At 40.8% G+C, this 24,926-nt stretch overlaps 2 protein-coding genes across 4 annotated transcripts in view; one reads left to right on the top strand and one right to left on the bottom strand.

The window, feature by feature from the left end:
• Positions 1-24,926, top strand: part of GORAB (golgin, RAB6 interacting) — a 209,491-nt gene that overhangs the window by 121,300 nt on the left and 63,265 nt on the right. The gene's annotated exons all lie outside the window — the stretch shown is intronic.
• Positions 1-24,926, bottom strand: part of PRRX1 (paired related homeobox 1) — a 59,020-nt gene that overhangs the window by 30,828 nt on the left and 3,266 nt on the right. For all 3 annotated transcript variants that reach the window (XM_072129200.1, XM_072129198.1, XM_072129199.1), the window contains exons 2-3: positions 10,021-10,196; positions 4,311-4,492 (exon numbers count right to left, since the gene is read on the bottom strand). In XM_072129200.1, coding sequence (XP_071985301.1) covers positions 4,311-4,492; positions 10,021-10,196 — 358 coding nt within the window. The remainder of the gene's footprint in view (positions 1-4,310; positions 4,493-10,020; positions 10,197-24,926) is intronic.

Genomic DNA, 24,926 nt, shown 5'->3' on the forward strand with positions numbered 1-24,926 from the left:
TATGATTTTTACTGTTTATTAATATTCATATCAGTTCTAGGGAAAGGTGGTGATTTGAATTTTTAGGTTTTTTTATTATAATTTTTTTTAAACTTTTTTTTATTTTTACTTTTACTACTTTTCAGACTCCCTGGTGTCCTTTAACCCTAGATTTGCAGCAAAGACTTACCGGCTATGGAGAGGACTCGGCCCGTGAGCCCTCTCCATGCACCGGGACCCGGTGGGAAGGGGTTAAGCAAATAAATTTATGCGATGTATTAAAAGACGAATAGATTCTCAAGATGAGGACATAATCGGAATATTGTGTACAGTTTTGGGCACCAGTGTATAAAAAGGACAGAGTAGAACTGCAACAGGTACAGAGAAGAGCAACCAAGATTATTAGGGGAATGGAGGGATTAGAATACAATGATAGATTACTAAACTTGGGGTTATTCAGCTTAGATAAAAGACAACTGAGAAGAGACCTCATTACAATGTTCAAATACCTGAACAGGCAGAGGAGAGACTGTTCTACCATCACCATACACAAAGGTTCTTTACTGTGCAAGCACTGAGACTATGGAACTCTCTGCCACACAATGTTGTAATGGCTTGTAATTTTAACATGTCCAAGAGGAGCCTGGATACCCTTCTGGAGAGCAATAGTATCACATTGTATCGGAATAAGACTTTATGTTAGTAATGTCTGTTTATCCAGGGAGTTATTCTGACCTCCATAGAAGGGACTGGCGATAAATGTTTCCCTGCTTTGGGCCATTTGGCTTAGTATATGAATGGAGAAGGTTTAAAGCTCCTGCTGTCTGGCAAAAGAACAAAATATATTATTGCTTTACAAAACGTATACACTGAAACATTTATAGAAATATAGTGAGGAACAAGAAAAATTGTTTTTTAAATCAATACAATTTCAAATGGCACAAACAAACTAGAGTAGACAATTTGGAGTGTGGTTGGACTTTGCTGGTGGAGGAAGATGTAGCCCACACTATTCCTTCAAATAAGTAATGGTGATTAAAAAGTATAGAATACACCTGCACTGTCCTAGTAATATAAATGCTAGCTAACGTGGTACCTGTGATGGAGCATGAAAACTTCCAGATGGTAATTGTATCCAGTCCAAATTCCTGTTATTCACCTGAATGGTCCAAAGAGGTTTCTGCATCCAAGAGATTGGTATATAGATGAGGTTCTACATCTATATACCTGGTGCACTTTGAATAAGTCAGCAATAGTGCAGAGCAGCCCCAGCCGGTGGCTGCAACCCGCTAGACAGTTCCGTTGGAGGGACGTTACTCAATCTACGGGTCATCCAAAGGAACACTTCTCCTTGACGCATTTCGAAAGTCACGGCTTTCTTCGTCAGGAATGAGAGGTATGTGTGCCACATCGTGACGATCCTCTTTATATAAGATTTGGTAACTGCAAACATTGCTGGTATCCATCGTGTACATTAGGGAGACTCCCTGAGCAAAAACTCATCTGATGCCCTCAACAGTATAAAAAGTTTGTATTTATCTAAATATATATTCTAATCTAGATGAAAAAAGTGTGTAATGAATAAAAATATTTTTATTAATACGATTAAAAAATATATGAATAATATATAAAATATGTATGTGTATATGTACACCTTCTTTGAAAGAATATGTCTTAAAAAATAAATAAGTGTTAAAAAGTAAATAGCTCTATTCCATGATTAAGTCCATTAGGGGCCAGTGTTTCTAAATCAAAAATCCATCTGCTTTCAGTCCGCGACATTTGGTGGATAAAATCTCCTCCTCTCCAATTCTTTTTAATTTTTTCTAAACCAAATGCTATTGAACCAGTAAATTTATTCTGGTGCTTAACTTTATAGTGTCTAGAGAGAGGGTGTCCTTCAAACCCTCTCTCAATATTGTAAATATGTTCTATCAAACGTTTCATAAAAGACCGTATAGTTCTTCCTATATATAATTTGCCACATGGACATTGAATGCAGTATATAATGCCCTTTGTGTGGCAATTTATATGTTGTTTAATTTTATACTGTGATCCTGTCAAACCTTCCTTACTAATAATGCGGGGCTGCTCCACTTGTAGAACCTCATCTATATACCAATCTCTTGGATGCAGAAACCTCTTTGGACCATTCAGGTGAATAACAGGAATTCGGACTGGATACAATTACCATCTGGAAGTTTTCATGCTCCATCACAGGTACCACGTTAGCTAGCATTTATATTGCTAGGACAGCGCAGGTGTATTCTATACTTTTTAATCACCAAAAATTGTTTTTTATCGAACACAGTCAGGCCTAAAATGTCAAATTAAGAAAATAAATTTTTGTCAATATATTCAGTGTTATTTAAATGTATTTGTATTGTAAACGTGATTACCTAATCTGATATCCCAAACTTCTGCATTTTGTGACACTCCCTATTCTGTTCACATCTTTTGCTGTCAGCTCATTATCATTGCAGTGAAAGATAACACCATAAACAGTAAATAAATAACTTCTATGCCAGAAAAGTGGTGTAAAAGCACTGAAACAATCACAATTGCTAGTGAACTGCCAGCAATTATGATTATTATCCCCTTTACGCCATCTCCATGCCAAGGGGGCATGTAGGGGCAAGAAAGGGACACGGCCAGTGGGAGAGTGAGTTGGCAGAAACTCTCCCGTCTGCACACACTGCAGCTAGAGAACTTTCACAAAGTAGGACCTGGGTAGAGATATACGCTGCATGGCCATCACTGCCAGATACATCAGCCTAAACCTTTTGATCTATCTGTCCGCTCCGGAGGTGTAGGGATTTAATCTTGTTTGCGTATTACTGTATATACATTTTCATTTACAAAGGCTCTTATTGGTTTAATCATGCAACGCTGATGAGAGAGCTAGGTAGAGTAGACATTAGATAATAATATTAATATTAAATGTTTAAATAGCATCAACATATTCTGTGCTTTGCACATGATATATTACACATAACTATCTAACATAACACCATTTTGCACAGTATGAAATTATACCGGTGAGTGCACGTATTTCTTTTCTCTCACATTGCCCGATTTACTTATTACGTTGTGAACCCAGTGTCACGCACAAGAGGATATCCATGACAAAATGTTCCAAAAGTTAATTCTTTGTGTTACCTACCCCTCATTGTGTCTAAAGAGACAGTTGCCAGTTTAGACTTTTTTCCAGACTTATAAATGTACCAGATTAATCAAACAGCTGATAGGGGAGAACAATATTACAAACTTAGGACAGCCCCTTTAATCCTGGACATCTTTTACCGTTTAGCTGTATCTGTCTTGTGCTCAAAAATCTCTTTAGATGTGTCCAGGTCTAGCATAAAGACTCATGGCTGGACACAACTGCTACATGTCAATATGCCCTTTCCAGCTGGGAAATTGTCTCTGCACACTATGAAAATATACATGTTTGTATACTGACATATTACACACTTATGCACACATATGTATGCACTAATTGATTTATACACTATTCATACATTTATACACTGACACAGATCTGTCCCAGTAGCTGCTGACCACATGGAGGAAGTACATGGCAGGAATTAGAGATGAGAGATTCCAAGTCCTGTCTTTTTTCTGTCCCTTCCCTCTTTCTCATTTCATTCTGTGCACTGTTATATACATCTTCTGTAAGATGTGCAGCATAACATCTATATAATGGTTCACATACTCCATTTTTTAGTGTGTCAGGTGGGATGCCAGGGCCCCCTGACACTGTGGGGCCCATAGCAGTTGCTATGGCTGCTACCGCTGTAATCACGCCCCTGCATAAGGGCAAAAAATGCATCATGTGTGTGCTGGCCAGATTTCATGGGCCGATCACAATGCTGAAAATGTGACTACTTGCATCATATATCACTATGATGATTACAGTCCCATCCTCACCACTGTGGTTGATTCAAGAAATCCAGCCAACGCACCATCCTGGATTTACGGGCCACCCACCACAGTGTATTTTAGCCCTAAGACTGTGCACCACTGGGGCCATAATTCCAACCGGTAAAACTTACATGGCTAACTATTCTTACATTTCTAAGCAGAATAACTACATGGAATTGGAAAATTGCAGTCTGATCTGCTTGCAGCATGTTATATAGTAGTTGGACTTAAATTGAAGTTAGATTTCAATTCCCCTGTATGGTTGTGCAAAATGTTCTTCATGTTTTATAACTGCTTCTGCAATATAACATGCTACCTGTAGATCTCACACTGCATTTTTATGGTGACAGGTTTCATTTAGGTGCCTTCCTTAACATAACAGATTTTTTTTTTTTTTTAACATTTACCTGTAAGGAGATGTGGGACCCCAGGATAGATATTCATTTGGTCGTGGAGCTGGTCGTGGCACTATAGGTTGCTCAACTGCAGTCACTTCTCCTGAATAGGATTTGAGAAGTGATGCATTTTTATTTGCTAACATTGCTCTTTCATTTCTTCTAAACTTGGCTCTTCTGTTCTGGAACCAAACCTTAAATATAGACACATATGTTATAAAATGTAGGTAATGATTCAGCACCTAGCAATATTACAATATAACAACAGAATAACTTAATTGCAGTCATTCCACAGAATCCCCTTTGTTATGCAACAAGGCAATCTGATGTTTGTAGTCTTTTGTGTTAAATAAAAGATGTGATCACCAGCATGCAAATTTGTTGAAATTCGGGTTCAACCCGATTCACCCAATTTTTCCAAAAATGTTGATTCGAATCATAACGAATCACGTTAAAACCAGGTATTTCCTGGCTGCAGAGAGCCTGTAGGGTGTTGTAGAACGTTGTGCCATGCTCAATTATGCATGGGGAGTGTGGTTTGGTCTTCAAACAATGCTGTGTTTTAGTATGACACACACATGACAGCCGCCGCTCTTAGAAACGCTTCACTCTTCAATTCCATGTGCACTTACAGAGGCCAACTTCACCAAATTAGTGAAGCGGGAATGCAGCCTGACAAGGTAACGTCTGTGTCAGCTGAAAAGGACTGAGCTGAGGGCCAAGATCCCACTATATCATCAAAGAGTGCTCTCTTTTTACACTGACATCAGATGATTCCATAGATTACGACAGAATCTGTAGTAACCCCCCAAAAGAGTGCAGAGGGTGTCGGCAGTAATTCTGCATTGATGTCACTGATCATTTGCCCTTCATTTCATCCGTTCTCAATCGGTCAATATTCCATCATCAGTATTGCTAAAGCCAAAAACAAACAGGAGTGGATCCAAAACAAAGATGACCAGTAAATGAGACTTTTGCATGTCCTCTATGTTCTGTATCCACTCCTGCTTTTGGCTATCAATCCTGAGGCTTTTCATTCCTTCTGACAGATGAAATGAAGGGGAAAACCAAACATAGTGGCAACGTCATAGAGTGGTAGAGGGTGAAAACGGCATTATGGAAATCACAGGGTGTTCCAGGGAGACAGCGGTCAGTTGGCAGCAGCATGAGTAGGCTGCAGAGTGGCACAATGAAAAATTATGTAGGTGGCGGAAACATGGTAGGCCACAGAGTGGCACAATGACAGAGTGTAGAGGTGGCAGCAACCTGGTAGGTCACAGAGTGGCACAATGAAAGAGTGTGGATGTGGCGGCAGCAGGAGGTCACAGAGTGGCACAATGACAAATTCTTTAGGTGGCAGCAACATGGTAGGCCACAGTGTGGCACAATAACAAAGTTTGAAACTTGAATTGGGAAGTTTGAAACTTGAATTGGGAAGTATGAAACTTGAATTGGGAAGTATGAAACTTGAATTGGGAAGTATGAAACTTGAATTGGGAAGTTTGAAATTTGAATTGGGAAGTTTGAAATTTGAATTGGGAAGTTTGAAATTTGAATTGGGAAGTTTGAAATTTGAATTTAAAGATTAGAGATGCCAAGTGCATCATACATTACAATTTTCTTGAAAATATTATGTCTTTGCCATAAAAGAATGGCAAAGGTGGCAGCAGCAGCATAAGTTCAGCGGTGGGAAAAAGACATATTCTAGAGCTGACAGCAATATGGGAGGCCACAGAGTGGCATAATAACAGTGTGGAGGTGGCAGTGACCGGGTAGGCCACAGAGTGGCACAATGATAGAGTGTGGGGCTGGTGGCAGCAGCAACAGCAGGAGCCCACAGAGTGGCACAATGAAGTAGTGGAGGTGGGTGACAATTCCAGTCCCTGGCAAAGATGGTGGGAGGCAGATGGAGCAACTGGTAGCAGATGTGTGGCATCAGGCAGGTGGCAGCATCAGAATAGTGGCTAAAGCAGGTATTTAAAATCCAGACTCATTTCTTAACGTTTGGGGGAGGCATCATGGCTGACCTAATCTGATGCATAAGGCAATGGTGTGTTGAAATCCTGGCCGATCCATCCCTGATTAATCTTGACAAAGGTCAGTCTCTCCACATTACGGGTGGACAAGTGGGTTCTCCTTGGGGTGACGATGGCCCTCGCCACACTGAACGCCCGCTCTGATGCCACAGCTCCTCTACTGCAAACTCCGCAAGTTGTAGCCACACATCAAGTTTGGCTGCCCAGTAGTCCAGGTGATCCTCTACCTGGGGTGGTAAAGTGCTGTCACTAGTTGTGCAGATGGCCCGCAGCATGCTACTTTGCCTAAGAGATCTCCCTCTCCATTGTATACTGCCATGGTGCTTCAGGTCCATCGGCCTTGTCTTCTACCTCCTCCGGATGCTCAAGCTCCTCCGCTCTTGACACCGGAGTGGAAAAACTCTGCTTGTGCTCCAACGTCTTCCTCCTCCTCCAGTTCAGCCCCCACCGGACTCATGTGGCCATGAGATGTAGTCGCCATTTCTCCAGTGCCCTGACCAGACAGATTTTTCAGCATTAGTTCCAGGACATGAAGCAGTGAAATGATGTTATTAAGCCCACAGTCTTGGCGACTGACAAATAATGTGGCCTCTTCAAAGGGCCTGAGCAAATGGCAGGTGGCAGGTATGAGCTGCCGGTGGCTGACATCAAAGTTACACAGGGGAGTACTCTGTTCCGCTTGCATCATCAAAAAAATCATTAATGGCTTTTCTCTGTTCATACAGACGGTCTAACATATGGAGGCTGGAATTTCAACGGGTGGAAACATTGCATATCAGACTATGTTGAAGGAGGCCGTTCTGCCGCTGTAACTCGAGGAGGCATGGCCCATCCTTCCTCAGTGCAGCGCGGACACCATGTTCCTCCCATTGGGGCTCATTTACTATGGGTCCAAACGCCGCACTTTCTCCGGGTTTCCCGAATATTTCCAATTTGCGCTGAATTGGCCCAGTATTTTGGCGAACAAGATCGGATTGTGGCGCATCTGCGCCGGCTTTCACGCGTCAGAAATCGGGAAACGTAGCCGTAGGACAACCCGACGGATTCAGAAAAACCGAGGAATTTAAAAAAAGAATTTTGTTGCAAGATCAGCACTTGCATGCACCGGGAAGAAGAATGTGAACTCCAGCGGACCTCGGCGCAGCAGCGATACATGCTGGATATGGGGCGCACGATCTTAGTGAATGCTGGCAGACCCGAATCCTCGTCGGACAACACGCCGCGGGATCGCGCCAGGACCGGGCACATGGGCCATCCCTCCTTGGTGAAGAGGACACCATGTTCCTCTCATCGTCTGTCACCATGGTTTCAGTTGTCGCGGAGAAAGCCACACATTGATTTCTTATTGCATGACGCGGAGCAGTTCCTCCTCTGTGTGACTTTGTTCGTCCAGGCAAACCAGGTGTAGAACTGTGTAACACTGGTGTGCCCTGCACATGTGGTATGATGGAGCAGCACTCAGACTTGTGGAGGCTGAGATGGTGGTGAAGAAGGAGGAGGAGGAGGAGGCGGACATGGGCACATGAGCAGCAGTTTGACAATCTAGAAGAGAAAACGGCGTCTATTGTTCAAGTAGTTGGTGTGGCAGGACATGTAGTGGCCCTGGCCGTAGTTACAGCTCCACACTTCCGCGCTGCCCCGCACCTTGGAAGAAACCGATAATCTCAAGGACTGGCCCACCTTCTGTTCTACATATTTGTGAAGGGCTGGCACTGCCTTTTCGGAAAAAAAATTCGGCTTGGAACTCTCTACCTCGGTTCGGCATGAGCCATTAGTTCTCTGAAGGGTGCAGAGTCCACGACTTGGAAAGGGAGGGACTGCAGTACCAACAACTTGGACAGGTGTACGGTCAGCTTCTGCTTCTCTTTGTAATCGCCTCTTTCAACGACTGCTGGCGCCATAAGTAGCGAGCAGCAGGAGCATCTGGACCAGGAGATGATGGCAAAGAAAATCAGCTCCCTTTGGCAGAGGTGCTGGAGCCTTGAGTGTCTTAAATGGCATGTGGGCCACTAGGTGCTGCTTCTGTTGCTGTGGTGGCATGATGGACCACCACATCTGTTCCACGTTTCTCCCAGGCCATTGGATGGTGACACTGCATGTGTTGACGCAGGGCTGTGGTGCGAACGTTAGCTCCCTGGCCACACTTTATGCCCGCAGATTCTTAACAAAAAACTGCCACACCACCGAGGTGGTGATTTTACTGCCAACACTCTGCACTGACTACTAACGCTGCTGCCTCACTGAGCCCCTGTGGCACTGCTTACTTGGACCTGCAAAGTGCAGTTTGTACCCTGCAGCAGTTTGGCTCCCACCCTCACACAGCTGCCACCCTGCTGACTCACAGCCACAGAAGTGACTTGCTGCCTGACGTGCAAGCTGACACCCTCTTCTCCCGACGATGGCGATGAAGCCCTGGCTTCCCCCGACTCCCAAGTGCAATCGGCTACAACATCATCGATTTGTGTTTCCCTGTCACTGCTATTCTCAGTATGCACACCCCAACTGCTTGCAAGTGCAACATAACCTCCCATGCCACTCTCCACATCTTTACTTTCCTGCCTACGGCACAAAGCAGCCGATGTCTTCCCACCTCTTCACTGCCAAGAAGCTGCCGACTGTCCTCAAAGAATTCGTCCTCCCAGTATAGTGGTGCTGAGCCCAAACCCCCGAGTAGATCTCTGTCTGAGAGAAATGCACAGGACAGAGGCTGTTTGAGGACAGGTCAGTGCCACTGACCTGCTCCTGGGCCATGCCAACTAAGGGTTGCATCTGATGAACCCCGGACTCTTGGCTGGGGTTGTCAGATGTCATCTGGGAGGACGTGGATGACCTAGTCAACCAATCGACAACCTTTGGGTTGTTTATCAACACACTGCTGCTAAATGACACCGACAGTTCTGGCCTCACAGAGTCACCCCTGCCGCGACGTCCCCTTACTGTACTGCAACCTTTGCCTGCTCCACCAGCCACCTCTCTGTCTGACATAATGGCTAATCAACTATCCCCCCCAAAACGGACACCCTGGGATTGAAGTAGAAATCACTACAGAAAGTATGTGGAATTTACACACAATTCTTCCTACTCACTTCAGCAACAAAAAAGAACTGCTATTTGGGGTATACAGATCCCCCAAAACGGACATCCTTTGAGCAAAAATCACTACAGCACAGTACAGTACAAGCAGCTGGACGCTACAGGCAGCACATGCAGTGTGAAATGCCGAGATTAAAAATGGCTGCCTGTTTTTATAGGGCTGTGTGACCTCACATAAGCCTGCTGGTCAGTGATTGGCTTAAAGGTCTGCACATGTGATCAAGGGTGTTCCTTTCGCCTTCCCAGAGTTCTCTGCCCCATGTAACATGTTGTGCTTGTGCCCATTTTGGTATTAAAGGAGAAAAACAAACTTTGCTCCCACAAATCACCATAAACTTCGGATTCGTGATGAATCGAAGTTTTCCTGAAATTCTAACCGAATTCTGATTCTTTAGAATAGATTCGCCCATCTCTAATCAGTACACAAGTATAACAGATGAAGGTATATGGCTTATTGGTTGTTGTTGTTTTTTCAAGGGTTAGACAGCATCAATCAGCGATCAAAGACAAACTTATATAGAGTACATAAGCATTGGATGGTTTTCTTCTGACCTATGCTTTATCTATTTGGAAGTGAATGTGATCAGGCTTACCTGAACTCTTGCTTCAGTGAGATTAACTCTTCGGGCAAGATCTTCCCGTACAAATGCATCTGGGTAATGTGTTCTTTCAAACACCCTCTCAAGTGCTTGCAGTTGACTGCTGTTAAATGTAGTCCTGTTTCTCCTTTGTTTTCTTTTCTTCTTCTGTTCTTCATTTAATTGTTCATCTGTTAAGGACAGAAAATTCAATAGTAAGAATTGTAATAGAGGACAAGACTGTGTACTGTTTTTGCATATTATAGTGGTGTTTTTCTGTTTTTATGCCTAGTTCTTTGTATTCCAGTGCATTTATGAAAAAAGAATTTACACCCTCTTGGAATAAACTTTTTGCAAACGGATATCTAGCCCTGAAATTATGTAAATAAAACATCAGATGAACAACACACACACAACAGAGTCACCTGTGTCATTTAACAAAAAATAAGCCAAAATGAAACAGATGTTGGATTTATGGTCGACTCAATGAGAGAAATGCATCAATGTGTATCAAATTAAGTTCTGAGCTATTCAACACTAGTCTTTTGCTGCACCAGATTTATCACTGTCAAGTCCTACTTTAGACCTACTTTTGGTTGGTCTAGAAAGTGCACATACTATTTGATGCCCAATCATGCTTCTTAACAGATCCCATGTAAATGTAGTGCAAGACATTTTAGACGCAGGTGAGGCCAGAAGTCCGACCAAAAGTGGATTCATTAATTCCCACCAATAACTGTCCTGTGGCTGCAAAAGAAGCCCAAATCATAACCACTCAACTACCATGCTTGACAATTGGTATTAGGTGTGCTGATATGCTATGTTTGGATTTTACTTGATGTGGCACAATGGATTGTGGCCAAACAAGTCCACTTTGGTCTTGTCCATTGAAAGGAAGTTGTTTCAGAAATTGTTTTTCCAGATGCAGTTTTGCAAACTTTAACCATAAGGAGAGCACTCTCCTAGCAACATTTCCAAATAAGTCATATTTGTTCACTCTAGTTGTGCTCTCATGAAGTTACATTTAACATGCTAACTGAGCGACCTGCACACTGTTTAACATTTGGGACAAAGGAACATTGGCTCTCATGAGAGGGGGTCTGAAATACCATATGATGATCCATAGAAGTTTGAAAAAAATATATTAAACTATTAAGTTCAAGTATTCTATATTTTTAAGGTTTTTCTCCCATCAGAGCTCCCCTTTAAATGTCTCCTAGTTTTTCCTATAGCATAGAAATTAAAGTGGTTCCCTGCACAGAACTTAGTTGCAGGATAATGCAAGGAAATATGGTTAAGAGGACCAAAGCAGTCCAGAGAAGTGTTGTGGCTCCTTCGTTAATCAGAAGGGGTAAAAACAGGTAAGTGTGAGTGGAAATGAAGCCAGGGAGCCCAAAGCAGAGAATAAAAGGGAGCAAATTAATGTACTGAGTTATGGTAAAAAGGGAAGCAGGAAGATGTATATTCACCTTGTATAACTGTAGTTGTCTAGCATTGGAAGAAGTGGGAACAGCTTCTGTTTTATTGTACAAATGCCTCAGCATGGGACCAAAACGCGCTTTGAAGCTTTTATACTATATAATACAAATGTGAGTTTTATCCAAGAAGTGCCCTTTGGATATGAAGCTTTTATCTTCTTGCATGCTCTTGATTTGTTATAATTTTTGTAATGATAATATGTGCAATAACAAGGCAACCAGTGTTAAAATTGTTTTTATTGTACCATCCTCAGCAAAAAGCTTAATACAGCTTAATACAAGTAAAAAGAAAGCAAAACAAATCATATAAAATGCATTGCAAACAAATCATATAAAGAAATAAATACCATTAAAGAGAACCTGTCAGCAGAAATTGACCTAATAAACCACTACCAGTATGTTGTGAAGCAGCTGAACACCTTCAATATCGTGTTTATTTCATGGTTCAGTGTACTTTAAAGTGAGATGTAAATTGGTTGTATAAAGACATAGAGGCAGACATTCCTGTAACTGATGGTCCTACATCCAGAGCATCACTAACCACATCTCCTGAAGTCCAGTGAATGATTTCAATCACAGAGTAGGAGGCTTTCAGAGCTTGACTTCAGCATTAAACTCTTCTCCCCCTTGACTTTTCACAACCGATTTACATCTCACTTCAAAGTTGATTTTCAGGACAATTCCACCACACTGAACCATGGAAGAAACAAAAACTAGAAGGGGTTACACTGCTTGACAATATTTTGATAGTGGTTTATTAGGCCAATTGCTGATGACAGGTTCCCTTTTATAGTGTGGATGTACTGTGAACAGATTTAGTTTGGGGGTAGGGGTGCAATCGGTGCTTTAGACAAAGATGTACAGATAGAGGATTCATTCCCAAGTTGTTGTACCAATATTCTATTAAATATATATTGTGTACATGTCAAATCTCCTCTCCTCAGCTGTTATTTTAAGTTTCAAATTGCAATGTAAAAGCCACTTGTGAAAGCAGCTTTAAACTTTTAAACTGTTCTGGAACTCTAAGTGCCTGTTAGTTCTAATTTATTACGTCACAAGGTGTTATGAACAATTTTGGAGCAAGCAGCAGGAATACTTGTAAAATAACAAAGGATTTTATGCTGACCTCTCACCTCCCATTATTGACAGTCTCTGTATACACAGGATGCCATATTAAAGTCATTTCATTGCCGTAAAACCACTGCAGCTTAACACTGGCCTAAGTTCTGGACAATTTTTTTAGTTTTTTTGCGTTTTCATTTTTGACTCCGCTACTTCCACAAACTGTATCTTTTTTATTTTTCCATTTACAAAGCTATATGAGGGCTATATGAGGGCTTGTACCATTTAATATTCTGTCCCATGTACTAGGAAGCTAGAAAATAATTCCAAATGTGGAGGAATCATCAAAAAAACACAGTTGCACCATACTTGCACCATACTTTTTTTTTTCGTCTTTTAATGTCTGATCGAGATGACATCTCCCATTTATTCTTTTGCTCCATATCATCACAGAGTTATCAAATTTATATATGTCTTTAATTATGTTTTACTACCTTAAATAAAATCTAAATGTTTTTGGGATGGGCTGACGTATTCATTGCTAACATTTTGACAACTGTACAACCTTTTGATCACTTCAGATATTTAGGGGCTACCGGTAGTTTCTGTTAGTGGATTCATCGCTATGAATAATTGTTTTTATATATTGATGGATTGGACATTTTGAGACGTGGCAATACCTAACATACATGTTTATGATTTTACTTGTTTATTTATTTTTACATTTGTTCTTAGGAAAATGTGGGGTGACTTTAATTTTTAGGTTTTTACTATATTAATATTTTTTAAAACATTTTACTATTGTTTCGGGCCCTCTACTTAAACCCTAGTGGGCCTGATCATTTATATAATATACTTCAATTTTATTTTATTGCAATACATTGTGAATAAACAGGATGCTGAATTACAGTTATGGGAACCTTTTAAAGGCAACCACCCAGTGCCCTCAGATGACGTCATGGAAGGCGCAGATCAACCATCCAAGATGATGACGTCCATATTCAGCTCTGTTATGTGCTGCGTTTTGGTTCGACCGCAGCACCTAACAAGCTCAAAAGCACAATAGGTGCTAGCACCGACTACAGCAGTTACTGGCTGGTGTCACCTGTGTAAGGGCACAGTCCGCAGGCCCCCTTCTTACACCCCTTCATAACTGTCCGCCCTATATTTACATTGATCGGTCGTAAAGGGATTAATGTTTACTCTACTCCAGAATTAGCCATAATACAACCAAGTGTATCTTCAATTAAATTAATTACATATAATGCCTAGATAAAACATGTAAAGCCTATGGGACACATTTACTAAGAGTTGCGTACTGCACTTTTGTTGGACCGTGTACATTCTTCATGGATAAAACGGCTTGCATAGGAATTTAAGAAGTGTCTGCGCTGTGATTATTATGTCGCACACGACCCTTTTGTGGCGCAGCTGCGCTGGCTTCTATGTAACACAATTTAGGGGGCGTTGGATTGTCCGGCTGATTCTGACCATACTTAACTTTGAAATTGTGTCGCACGCCCTATGTTAAAGGCGCACCACAAAAAAAGATGGTGAACTCTGTTGGACTAGTGCGGGGTAGCGACACATTCATGATTTCTGGCGCACAATCTTAGTGAATCACCCCACGCAGCATTATAGACGGACAATGCACTTTTACTAAACTCTTGTGCCTTTGTAAGTAAATGTGCCCCTATATCTTTATTTGTGTAGCTTAAGATACAGATTTTTGTGAAGAAAAATTATTTATGTATTTTTTTATAAAGGGTCTCATCTTACTATGAGGAATTTTTAGCATAACAATAGATTTTGTAAATCAGTGTGGATATTTATGAAACTTAATAAAATATGCTGGCCTTACCATATATTCTATCCATAGGAAATCTTGTTCATCCTCGATTATCCAGCCAACACAGGTCAAATAATTATGTTCTTTCTGAAAAAATGCTGTGGGTCATACTGCATCCTCCTATAACAGGAAGAATCAGAAAATTGGGTTAAAATTATTCATCCTATGTTTAGCATAGTCCATCTCTATCGTTGTTGCCTAATAAAGACTTGTCATTTATCTCAGATAGGTCAAAACCTGTATTATATTGCAGTCGCAAGAATTGGTTCACTTTACAGTAGTGGTACAAAAATACAATACAAAAATGTATTGCAATCGATTGATAATGTATAAAATATGAATTTATAAACAGACAAATCTCCTGTACTTGATGTAATCTCTATAGCCAATACAAGAATAGAAAGGTTCAATAAGCCAAACCCTGTATAATGTATAGTTATCAATGCCCTACTGTATTATGTAATGCCTGCAAAAAAAAGTAGTTCCAAAACTCATCATTATTTACTACAAATGCAACAATAAATAACCCAGCATGGGGTTTTTCAAAATAAATGTATGGCTACATGGATTTATGATTTCAGAAAGACTAAACCTGCATAATGGCTCCCATGTGATACATTGGTTGAACTAAACTGAGCAAATACTGTATCTTAAGAGATATCACTTACAATCTTTCTAATACTAAAACCTTATACAACATACATTATCCCAAAACAAATTCTGTGGCATATGATCTACCAAGATAACTTGCCAAAACCTTTTTACCATGAAGGATTTTGTATCAACCACCTCAAAATACAGAAAATTTATTAAAACAGTTATAGTGATGGACTATGCTAACAGGCTGATTCTTGAAGATATAGTAGGTGCAGCAGGACTTTTGAAACATAAAGGAGGAATCCACATTGTGAAATGTCTAATATATAATGTATAAAAAGTCAAAAACATGATGCAATGCACATACAGCTTCACAGTAATGATGGTCTAGATGAAAGAATGGCTATAGGTATGTCCTATCAATATTGTTTCTTAAAATAAGGCTTAAAGGACATTTCTTTTAGATGCTTATTCCCTGTTTTTTTACAAAAAAGGCATTCATAATTATGCAAATAAGCTTGAGGAGCTCTGGACTCCATAGATGTTAATGGAGCCTGCAACCCCTCAGCTTAATTTGCTTACTTTGCAACACAAGTTCCAGGCTGTAGCTGTTAGAGACATACCCTAACACACTAGCGTCTGTTATTGTTGCTTAAAGGGGGTTTCCGACGAATTACAGAGTGCTCGGTAATCTCCGTTGGCTCCATTACCCTCATAAAGCGCTGAGGAGTCCGACTGAGGTACGTGGGACCTCATCAGACCCCTTGTTTTAATGATCTGTGGGGGTCTCATCACTGAGACTCAAACCGATCAGCAAGTTAGGCCCTATCCAGTGGATAGGGCGTAACTTCAATTCAAAGGTGGTTCTACAAAGTAGTGACACTTTTCAGTTTTTTAATTTTCTTTAAAGTTCACAAGTATTTGGTACTTTGTGTTGTTGTATATAAATATATCAATTATTATAAAAATATCAATCTAAGTTTGAGGCTGTATTGTTTAAAATTAGTAAAATTTCAAGAGCTGTAAATACTTTTGAAAACCACTGGCTGTGTATATGCCTGAACTAAACAATGCATATGCTGTCATCTAGTGGTAGAATTGCTTTCTGCAGCAGATCATTCAGGATTCTCTCCCACTGTGTAACAGTAATGGTAGATTTATTCAGGAACATAACTTCTATTTGAAATGATCAAATACAGTGCTTTATATCTCAGCATGTCTACGATTCCTTGTACAAGAACACTTGGACAACTGAAATCCCATTAAGGTTAGAGAAATAATGCCAAGTGCAGTATACATGTGTAGTTGATACATATAAATTAGCCAACATTATGCACATGCATAACTGTATAGAAAGCAGTACAGGGGGTCCAGGTCCAGCATAGCATCTGACAGAAAAAAACTCCTTTCGACAGGGGGTGGTGCTGGACTAGATACACCAGGAGTATCAAGGGAGGGGGAACCAATAGAATGCATACCTGTCAGGGCACACATTCTGTTAATGATGATGTAAACAAACAACACCGGAAGTCATCAGCACAAAACTGGAAGTTAGTCACTGGTGAGTCCAGAACCTCAGCTAACACAACATGATCATATGTACATTAAATAGGTTAGCCCATGAACAAAAGATCTCATATTTTGTGATGCAATAAAGATTATTTTAACCCCCTTACTTTTTTACTCTACTGATATTTTAGCTCCTATCACTCAGTGATGGTCAGTGTAAAATTCCAAAGTGTGGGTGTGGACTCTAAAAGCAGACAAATTGGGGCACATTCACTTACCCCATCCGCGGAGTCCACCGAAAGTGCATTGTCCGACGATAATGCACTGTGACGCGATCACACTAAGATCGTACGCCCAATATCCTGCATGTGTAGCTTCCCCGCTCAGGTCCGACAGAGTTCACCATCTTTTAAGTGGTACATGTAAGTGCTTGGGATTGTGAGACAAGTTGAAAGTTAAATCCTGCGCTCAGTCCGAAGAAGGCGGATCGTCCGACAGCACAATCCCCCCCCTCCCATTTGAGCCGCATGGAAGCCAGTAAAAAAGACCCCTTGTCTTTTGATTTAATTTAACCTGGAACAACTTTCCACCATATGTTTTGTATGGACCATTCATATATTTATACAAATTAATCATGTTTAATCTCTCCTCATAACTAAGACCCTCAATACCCCTTATCACTTTTGTAGCTCTTTGTTGCACCCTCCCCAGCTCCAGAGCATCCTTTACAGGGACTGGTGCGCAGAACTGGACAGCATATTCTAGGTGAGGCGTAACCAATGCCATGTACAGTGATAATATTACATCCCTATCCTGAGAGTTCATACCACTTTTGATACATGACAAGATCCTGCTGGCTTTAGAGGCAGCTGATTGGCATTGTACACCCACCGGCCACTTTATTAGGTACACCATGCTAGTAACGGGTTGGACCCCCTTTTGCCTTCAGAACTGCCTCAATTATACGTGGCATAGATTCAACAAGGTGCTGGTAGCATTCCTCAGAGATTTTGGTCCATATTGACATGATGGCATCACACAGTTGCCGCAGATCTGTCGGCTGCACATCCATGATGCGAATCTCCCGTTCCACCACATCCCAAAGATGCTCTATTGGATTGAGACTGGTGACTGTGGAGGCCATTTGAGTACAGTGAACTCATTGTCATGTTCAAGAAACCAGTCTGAGATGATTCCAGCTTTATGACATGGCGCATTATCCTGCTGAAAGTAGCCATCAGATGTTGGGTACATTGTGGTCATAAAGGGATGGACATGGTCAGCAACAATACTCAGGTAGGCTGTGGCATTGCAACGATGCTCAATTGGTACCAAGGGGCCCAAAGAGTGCCAAGAAAATATTCCCCACACCATGACACCACCACCACCAGCCTGAACTGTTGATACAAGGCAGGATGGATTTATGCTTTCATGTTGTTGACGCCAAATTCTGACCCTACCATCCGAATGTTGCAGCAGAAATCGAGACTCATCAGACCAGGCAACGTTTTTCCTGTTTTTCTACTGTCCAATTTCGATGAGCTTGTGCAAATTGTAGCCTCAGTTCCCTGTTCTTAGCTGAAAGGAGTGGCACCCAGTGTGGTCTTCTGCTGCTGCAGCCCATCTGCGTCAAAGTTCGACATACTGTGCGCTCTTCTGCCTACCTTGGTTGTAACGGGTGGCGATTTGAGTCACTGTTGCCTTTCTATCAGCTCGAACCAGTCTGCCCATTCTCCTCTGACCTCTGGCATCAACAAGGCATTTCCGCCCACAGAACTGCCGCTCATTGGATGTTTTTTCTTTTTCAGACCATTCTCTGTAATCAGAGTTTCTGAAATACTCAGAACAGCCCTTCTTGCACCAACAACCATGCCACGTTCAAAGGCACTCAAACCACCTTTCTTCCCCATACTGATGCTCGGTTTGAACTGCAGGGATTGTCTTGACCATGTCTATATGCCTAAATGCACTGAGTTGCCGCCATGTGATTGGCTGATTAGAAATTAAGTGTTAACGAGCAGTTGGACAGGTGTACCTAATAAAGTGGCCGGTGAGTGTATACTGTTATTTAATCTATGCACCCTGTTTCTTTTCAAGAAGGGACTCTTCCAGATTTACTCCCCCAAGGACTTATGTTGCAGGTGGATTCTTAATCACCTGGTGCATAACTTTACATTTATTCACGTTGAACATCATTTGCCAAGTAGATTACCAAACACTCAGTTTGTCCAAGTCACCCTGCAGCCTACGAACATCCTCCATAGACTGTATTACACTACACAGCTTGGTGTCATCTGCAAAAATAGACACACTTGTCAGGCTCCAGGGGTAGTGGACCCACTGGACCACCGCGGACAATGACACAAGCCAACACCTGGGTGTCTAAGTGGCACCCGGTTTCACCAGAGCTCCCTAGGTGCTGGGGACACGCGCACCGCCGACAGACTAGAAGCAGGAGCGTGGACAGCTGACACTGCGCAGGCTGATATGGAGGGTCACGAGTAAGGCCGCAATATGGCTAACTAACTAGTGACCACAACTCGCTGGATACGATCCTTCAGCCAGCTTTCAATCCAATTGCAAATGATTACTGCCAAACCAATAGGCCTTATTTTACCCACCAGGCTTCTATGAGGGACAGTGCTGAATGTCTGTGCAAAGTCCAAGAACCAGGGCCGCCACCAGCACTAGGCATACCCAGGCAAGTTCCGGGTACCAAAGCTGCTCGGGGGACCCCCAACCACATCTCAGTCCCCAGCAGCCTGGCAGCATCTGGTGAGGGGGGCTGTAGATAATTAAACTATGAGGGAGCTGTATATAGTTTAATAATAGTGGCTGTGTATAAAATAATAGTTTATGAATTTTTAATGCCACCACTTGAGTTCACCACTTGAGGCAATGGGGCTACTGAGGCTCTGTTGCCCAGGGGCCTCCTGAAACCTGGAGCTGGCCCTGCCAAGAAGACAATATCCACAGAAGCTCCTCTGTCCAGGCATCCGCTCACCACTTCATTTAATAATAATTGAACAGTGAAAGTTAATATCCAGTGAAATTTATCATTCTAAGGGCAAAATAATGTTTTAATAGCCCCTCAATTAAAGTCTAATTACCTAAAAGATAACAGTGGTCTCTTGAACGTGCTGCTCTGTATAGAGAAGAGGTATTGGTGTATAGTATTACATTTATTTTTTTAAAAGATAACAATTGGACTACACATTTTGGGGGCAGATCATCCCCTACCTCAGGTCCATGACAAAAATACACTGGCTAGAAAGGATGTTGTGAATGTTTACTTTGACCCAAAAAGAATCAAACATCTGCTGGCTGGACGGGATAGGGTACATAGTGATTACTCTACGTATACACTGCATGTGTAGTTACCTAAGACCTCTTCACTACAGTAGTACGTCTAGGTCCAGATTCCAGGACCTTCCTAATCATCTCAATACTAATAAAAATCACTAAGTATCCCGTCCCTCCCAGCTAGCAGACACTCAATTCTTTTTGGGTCAAAGTAACCAATCACAACACCCTGTCTAGCCAGTGTATTTTTGGTATGAACTTGAAGAAGGGGACGATCCGCCTCTCAAAACACGTAGCCCTATTGTTACCAATTGAAAAACTAAATCAAATGTCTTGTCGATAAGGAGCAGCGCGTTCAAAACAAGCCTGCTGTTTTTAAAAAAAAACCAAAACTACATGCCAGGGCCAGATTAAGGTTTGTGGGGGCCCCCATTGGATGTATTCCAGACAGGGAACAGCAATTGCTATATACCACTCCCCAGTAATAACTATATCCAGCCTCCATAATAATCACTGTATACAGCGCCCAGTATTCACTACATACAGTCCCCCAGCAATCACTACATACAGCCCCCAGCAATCACTATATATAGCCCCCAGTAATCACTATATACAGTCCCCAGTAATCACTATATACAGCCCCTCCAGCAATCACTATATACAGCCCCCCCAGCAATCACTATATATAGCCCAAACATTACCTATAATCTATAGTTCCCCTATAATAACTATATGCAGCCTCCCTATAAAAACTATATGCAGACTCCTATTATTGCAATGTACACACCCCATAATAAATACATACTATCCCCCTATACTAACTATATACACTCGTAGATAAAATAATAAAATTTTACTTACCTTCCATCGTTCCCCCGATGCGCGCCGTCCTCATCTTCCCTCGCGGTGATGGATGTAAACAAAGATGGCGGTGCCCTGCTACAGACAGGCTACAGGCATTTTCGTTTACATGCGATCGTCTATGGCAGAGCAGGGAACTTATTGTTCCCTTCCTCTGCCATAGATAGATCTTTGGTACCACACCAGGCAGTGTAGCGGTACCCAGGGAACATTGCAGCCCACTCAATTTTTTTCAAGTACCAACACTTCTAAGCAGAGGCAACATATGTTTATCCATACAGCTAAAGTAAGGACTGTGCAAAGTGTCCAAGACAGAAATCTCAGCTGCACGGCATCACAGAGAAACCCAAGATGGTGGCCGACCCTAAGTCAGAAGTTACAGGGTCATGTCTGGGGGCAACTGAAATTGTGTACAGCAGGACTGATAGAGACAGGTTGGAATTATATCTGTGAAATGCAGAATTTTTGTTAATAACAGGGAATTAAAGAATGTGAGAAACTTGTCTTTGTGGGAATACCCCTTTTATCGGAAAAAAAAAAACTGTAAAAATTGACACTATGGTCAGTCAGTTTGTTTAGTGTCTCAGTTTTTCACTCGCATTTTCAATGCAATTTCAATGCGTTTTTCACGTGCAGATAATGCACGTGAAAAGGACCCAGGACTCAGGTCTTTCTTTTCTATGGCAATTGATGCGTGAAAAACACATTGCACTTGCAATGGACTTGCATGTGCCTCAGAGTGCAATGCGTTTTTGATGCATCTCCATAGACTTGTATGGTGCGTTTTTCAGGCACATGACTTGCAAAAGTAGAGCATGCCGAGATTTAAACGCGCGTTAAAAAAATGCAAGTCTGAAAAAGCCCATTGATTACAATGCAAGTTCTGCGCGTCAAAAGCATGTGCAGAAAACGTGCATGAAAAACGCAAGTGTGAAAGGGGCCTAAGGCATCATCTTTCATGAATCAGTTTTTTTAACTAAAAAAAAAAGTAGTTCAAGCATTGTCATTTTTGCCATCCAAAAAAAAGAAATAAAGAATAAAGGATGACTGATGATGACATTAAAAAGTGCATTGATTTCAATGGGATTTATAAGGGATCTGTTCTATTTCAGTTTTTTACTTTTTTAAGCGGAATCTAGAAACGGAATTCTGTATTGTAGTGTGAACTAAGCCTTAGGCCTCTTCCACACTAGCGTTGCGTTTCACGTCAGGGTGGAGTAATTAGCGTTTTTGCGTTTTTCACGCGCGTGTTGTTAGCGTTTTTTTTGCGTTTTCGGCGCATTTTTCACGCGCGAGTCAATGGGAGAATCGAGCATTTTTCAAAGGGACCATGGTTTGGGATTAAAATGGGTTATTTAATTAAAAAATAATGTCTTCTGATAAGTTGCAAACATCTGCGATCTATTCTTCACTGTTCCCCGTGTATATTATCTCCCGACAAGTTAGCAGATGTGAAGAACAGTGAAGAATAGAATAAAAACAGTGAACACAGTGAAAACAGTGACCACAGGATCATTTAAGAGAAAAACAGTGCAGAACACAGTGCAGAATAGATTACAGATGTTCGGCACATCTGCTTACTTGTCGGGAGATACGCGCGGAACGGTGCGGCCAAAATAGCATGTGAAGAACAATATATATGTGTGTGAAGAACAAATTGCAGATGTTTAAATACATCTGTAATGTGTTCTTCACACATATATATCGTTCTTCACATGCTATTTTGGCCGCACCGTTCCGCGCGTATCTCCCGACAAATAAGCAGATGTGCCGAACATCTGTAATCTATTCTGCACTGTGTTCTGCACTGTGTTTTTCTCTTAAATGATCCTGTGGTCACTGTTTTCACTGTGTTCACTGGTTTTATTCTATTCTTCACTGTTCTTCACTGTGTTTTTTTAATTAAATGATCGTTCGCAAGCAGGGGAAATACTGTTATTCTGGTCACCTAGCAACCCTTACGTTTAAAACGCATTGCACTCGCATTGCACTTGCAATGATTGCGAGTGCAATGCGTTCTTGATGCATCTCCATAGACTTGAATGGGACGTGAAAATTGCGCGTGACTCGCAAAAATAGAGCATGCTGCGATTTTGACGCGCGTGCAAACGAACGCAAGCACGCGTGTCAAAAACAACGCTAATGGAGAAAGAGCCATTGAATACAATGGGACAGAGTGCAATGCAAGTTCTGCGCGTCAAAAACGCCAGTGTAGAAGGGGCTTTAGGCACTTGGTGGTAACAAAATTATTGGCTTTAGTGGAGCTCCCTAATCTGGTGTTCTTATTATGATAGGGTTGTTTTATTATGTTTTTCCTACCTTCCTACTTTCTACCTAAGTAGAAAAATACATTTATTTTGCATCTGAAATGCATTCTTTGATAGTATAAAATGACTAAGGCTTTATTTTCACTTTCAATACATCGATTTATGGGCAGATTTATCTTAATTTTTTTAAATTTTGCATTTTTTTGCACCTAAAATGTCTCTATTTTTCTCAATACTCGTCTTATGTCAAATTTTGCATTAATAGATGTGTTCATTCTTGGGGGCTTGTTTTGGAGACTTTTTCATATCTTTGCAACTTTTTGTAAAAATTCAACGAGAAAAATTCTATAAATAAGCTTCAGCTAACAACATTCTGCTGGGTACAAACAATGATTTAACATTTAGGAACATTCTTAAGGGGTGGATTTATTTTTTAATTCAGGGGGAGGAGTCAATCTCTATTGCCAATGTATTTGATGGTTTTCTAGTTAAATCTATAAGGCCAGTGCCTTATATGGACACTGAAATCACTGGGGACCACCGTACTGCTGAGTGACATATGTGTTGAGGTGGGGGGGGGGGCTGGATTTACAACCCCATATTTTGATACTTTACATTGTTAAGCTATCATAATTTTTTTCTGCTCAAAAGCATCAATTTAAGAATAAATGTATTAAAAAACATAAAGAACAACTGTATGCTTTTGACAAAATATTTATATGAAAAAGAAACATGAAGTTGCAAAATAATAATTTTTGGGTGGAAAATCTGCCACATAACATAGTAGCATTAAAGTGGATGTGATTTGGAAAGAGCCATGTAGAAGATGCATTTCTTTCCGCTGAGAAATTGTTGTTCAGTGCAGAAAATAAAATAAAGATCATGTCACTTTTCTTGTGTTTTCTTGCAGATTTTTGCATTCATTTATTTTACATTGAAGTCTATGGAATAGTGAAAATCTGCATCAATGTGCAGTTTTCATGTAGAATTCCCTCAACCAAAATGGATGGGAAAAAAAGAGGAAAAAAACGCATGCGGAAAATCTGCATAAAAACCGCATGTATTGGATGCAGATTTTGGACATGAAAATCTACAACGTGTGCAGCTTTATCACGTGTCTGATTGTTTTTTGTTGATCATATACACCACCTCTGTAAAGGAGCAATTTGGAGACTTTTCTGAGGCATTTTTTTAAAAAGTCGCATTTTATAAATTAGAAAAAACATGTGGATTCCTAAGTGAGAGGCGTACTTGGCTAAAAGTAAACTGCTTACATTTGAAAAGTCTCTAAAATGTCTCAGAAAAAGATGCAATTAGGGCACAAACACATATTAGAGACAAAAAGTCGCAAAAATAAACAAAAAAGAAGTTAAATCTGCTAATATATCTGTCTATCTATCCCTCTAAATAGATGTCATCTATAGATTTCTACCTATATATCAATGGGATTTATAACTGATCTATTCAATTTCAGTTTTTTACTTTTTCTACTCCCTAATCTGGTGTTCTTATTATGAGAGGGTTGTTTTATTAGGTAGAAAGTAGGAAGGTAGGAAAAACATAAGTAGAAAAATAAATTTATTTTGCATCAGAAATGCATTCTATGATACTATGATAGTATAAAATGACTAAAGCTAAGTTCACACGACTGTCAGGATTTCCGTTTATTTACCTCCCAAAAAGATAACGAATGGTATATAAATGTTAATACAACTGAACATAACAGATGACAGTGCCCACTATCTATCTATCTATCTATCTATCTATCTATCTATCTATCCATCCATCTATATCCTATCTATCTATCTATCTATCTATCTATCTATCTATCAAATCTATTTATCTGTCTATCTATTTATCCCTCATAGATGTCAAGACATTGATCTATAGTTTCTATATCTGTATATCTATCCACCCATCCATCAAATCTAATCTATCTATCTAAATAAAGTAAAAAGCGGGCAGCACTCAGTGGTCCCAATTTCAAAATAAGAG

The sequence above is a fragment of the Engystomops pustulosus genome, chromosome 10 (assembly GCF_040894005.1).
Source record: "Engystomops pustulosus chromosome 10, aEngPut4.maternal, whole genome shotgun sequence".
Lineage (NCBI taxonomy): Eukaryota > Metazoa > Chordata > Amphibia > Anura > Leptodactylidae > Engystomops > Engystomops pustulosus.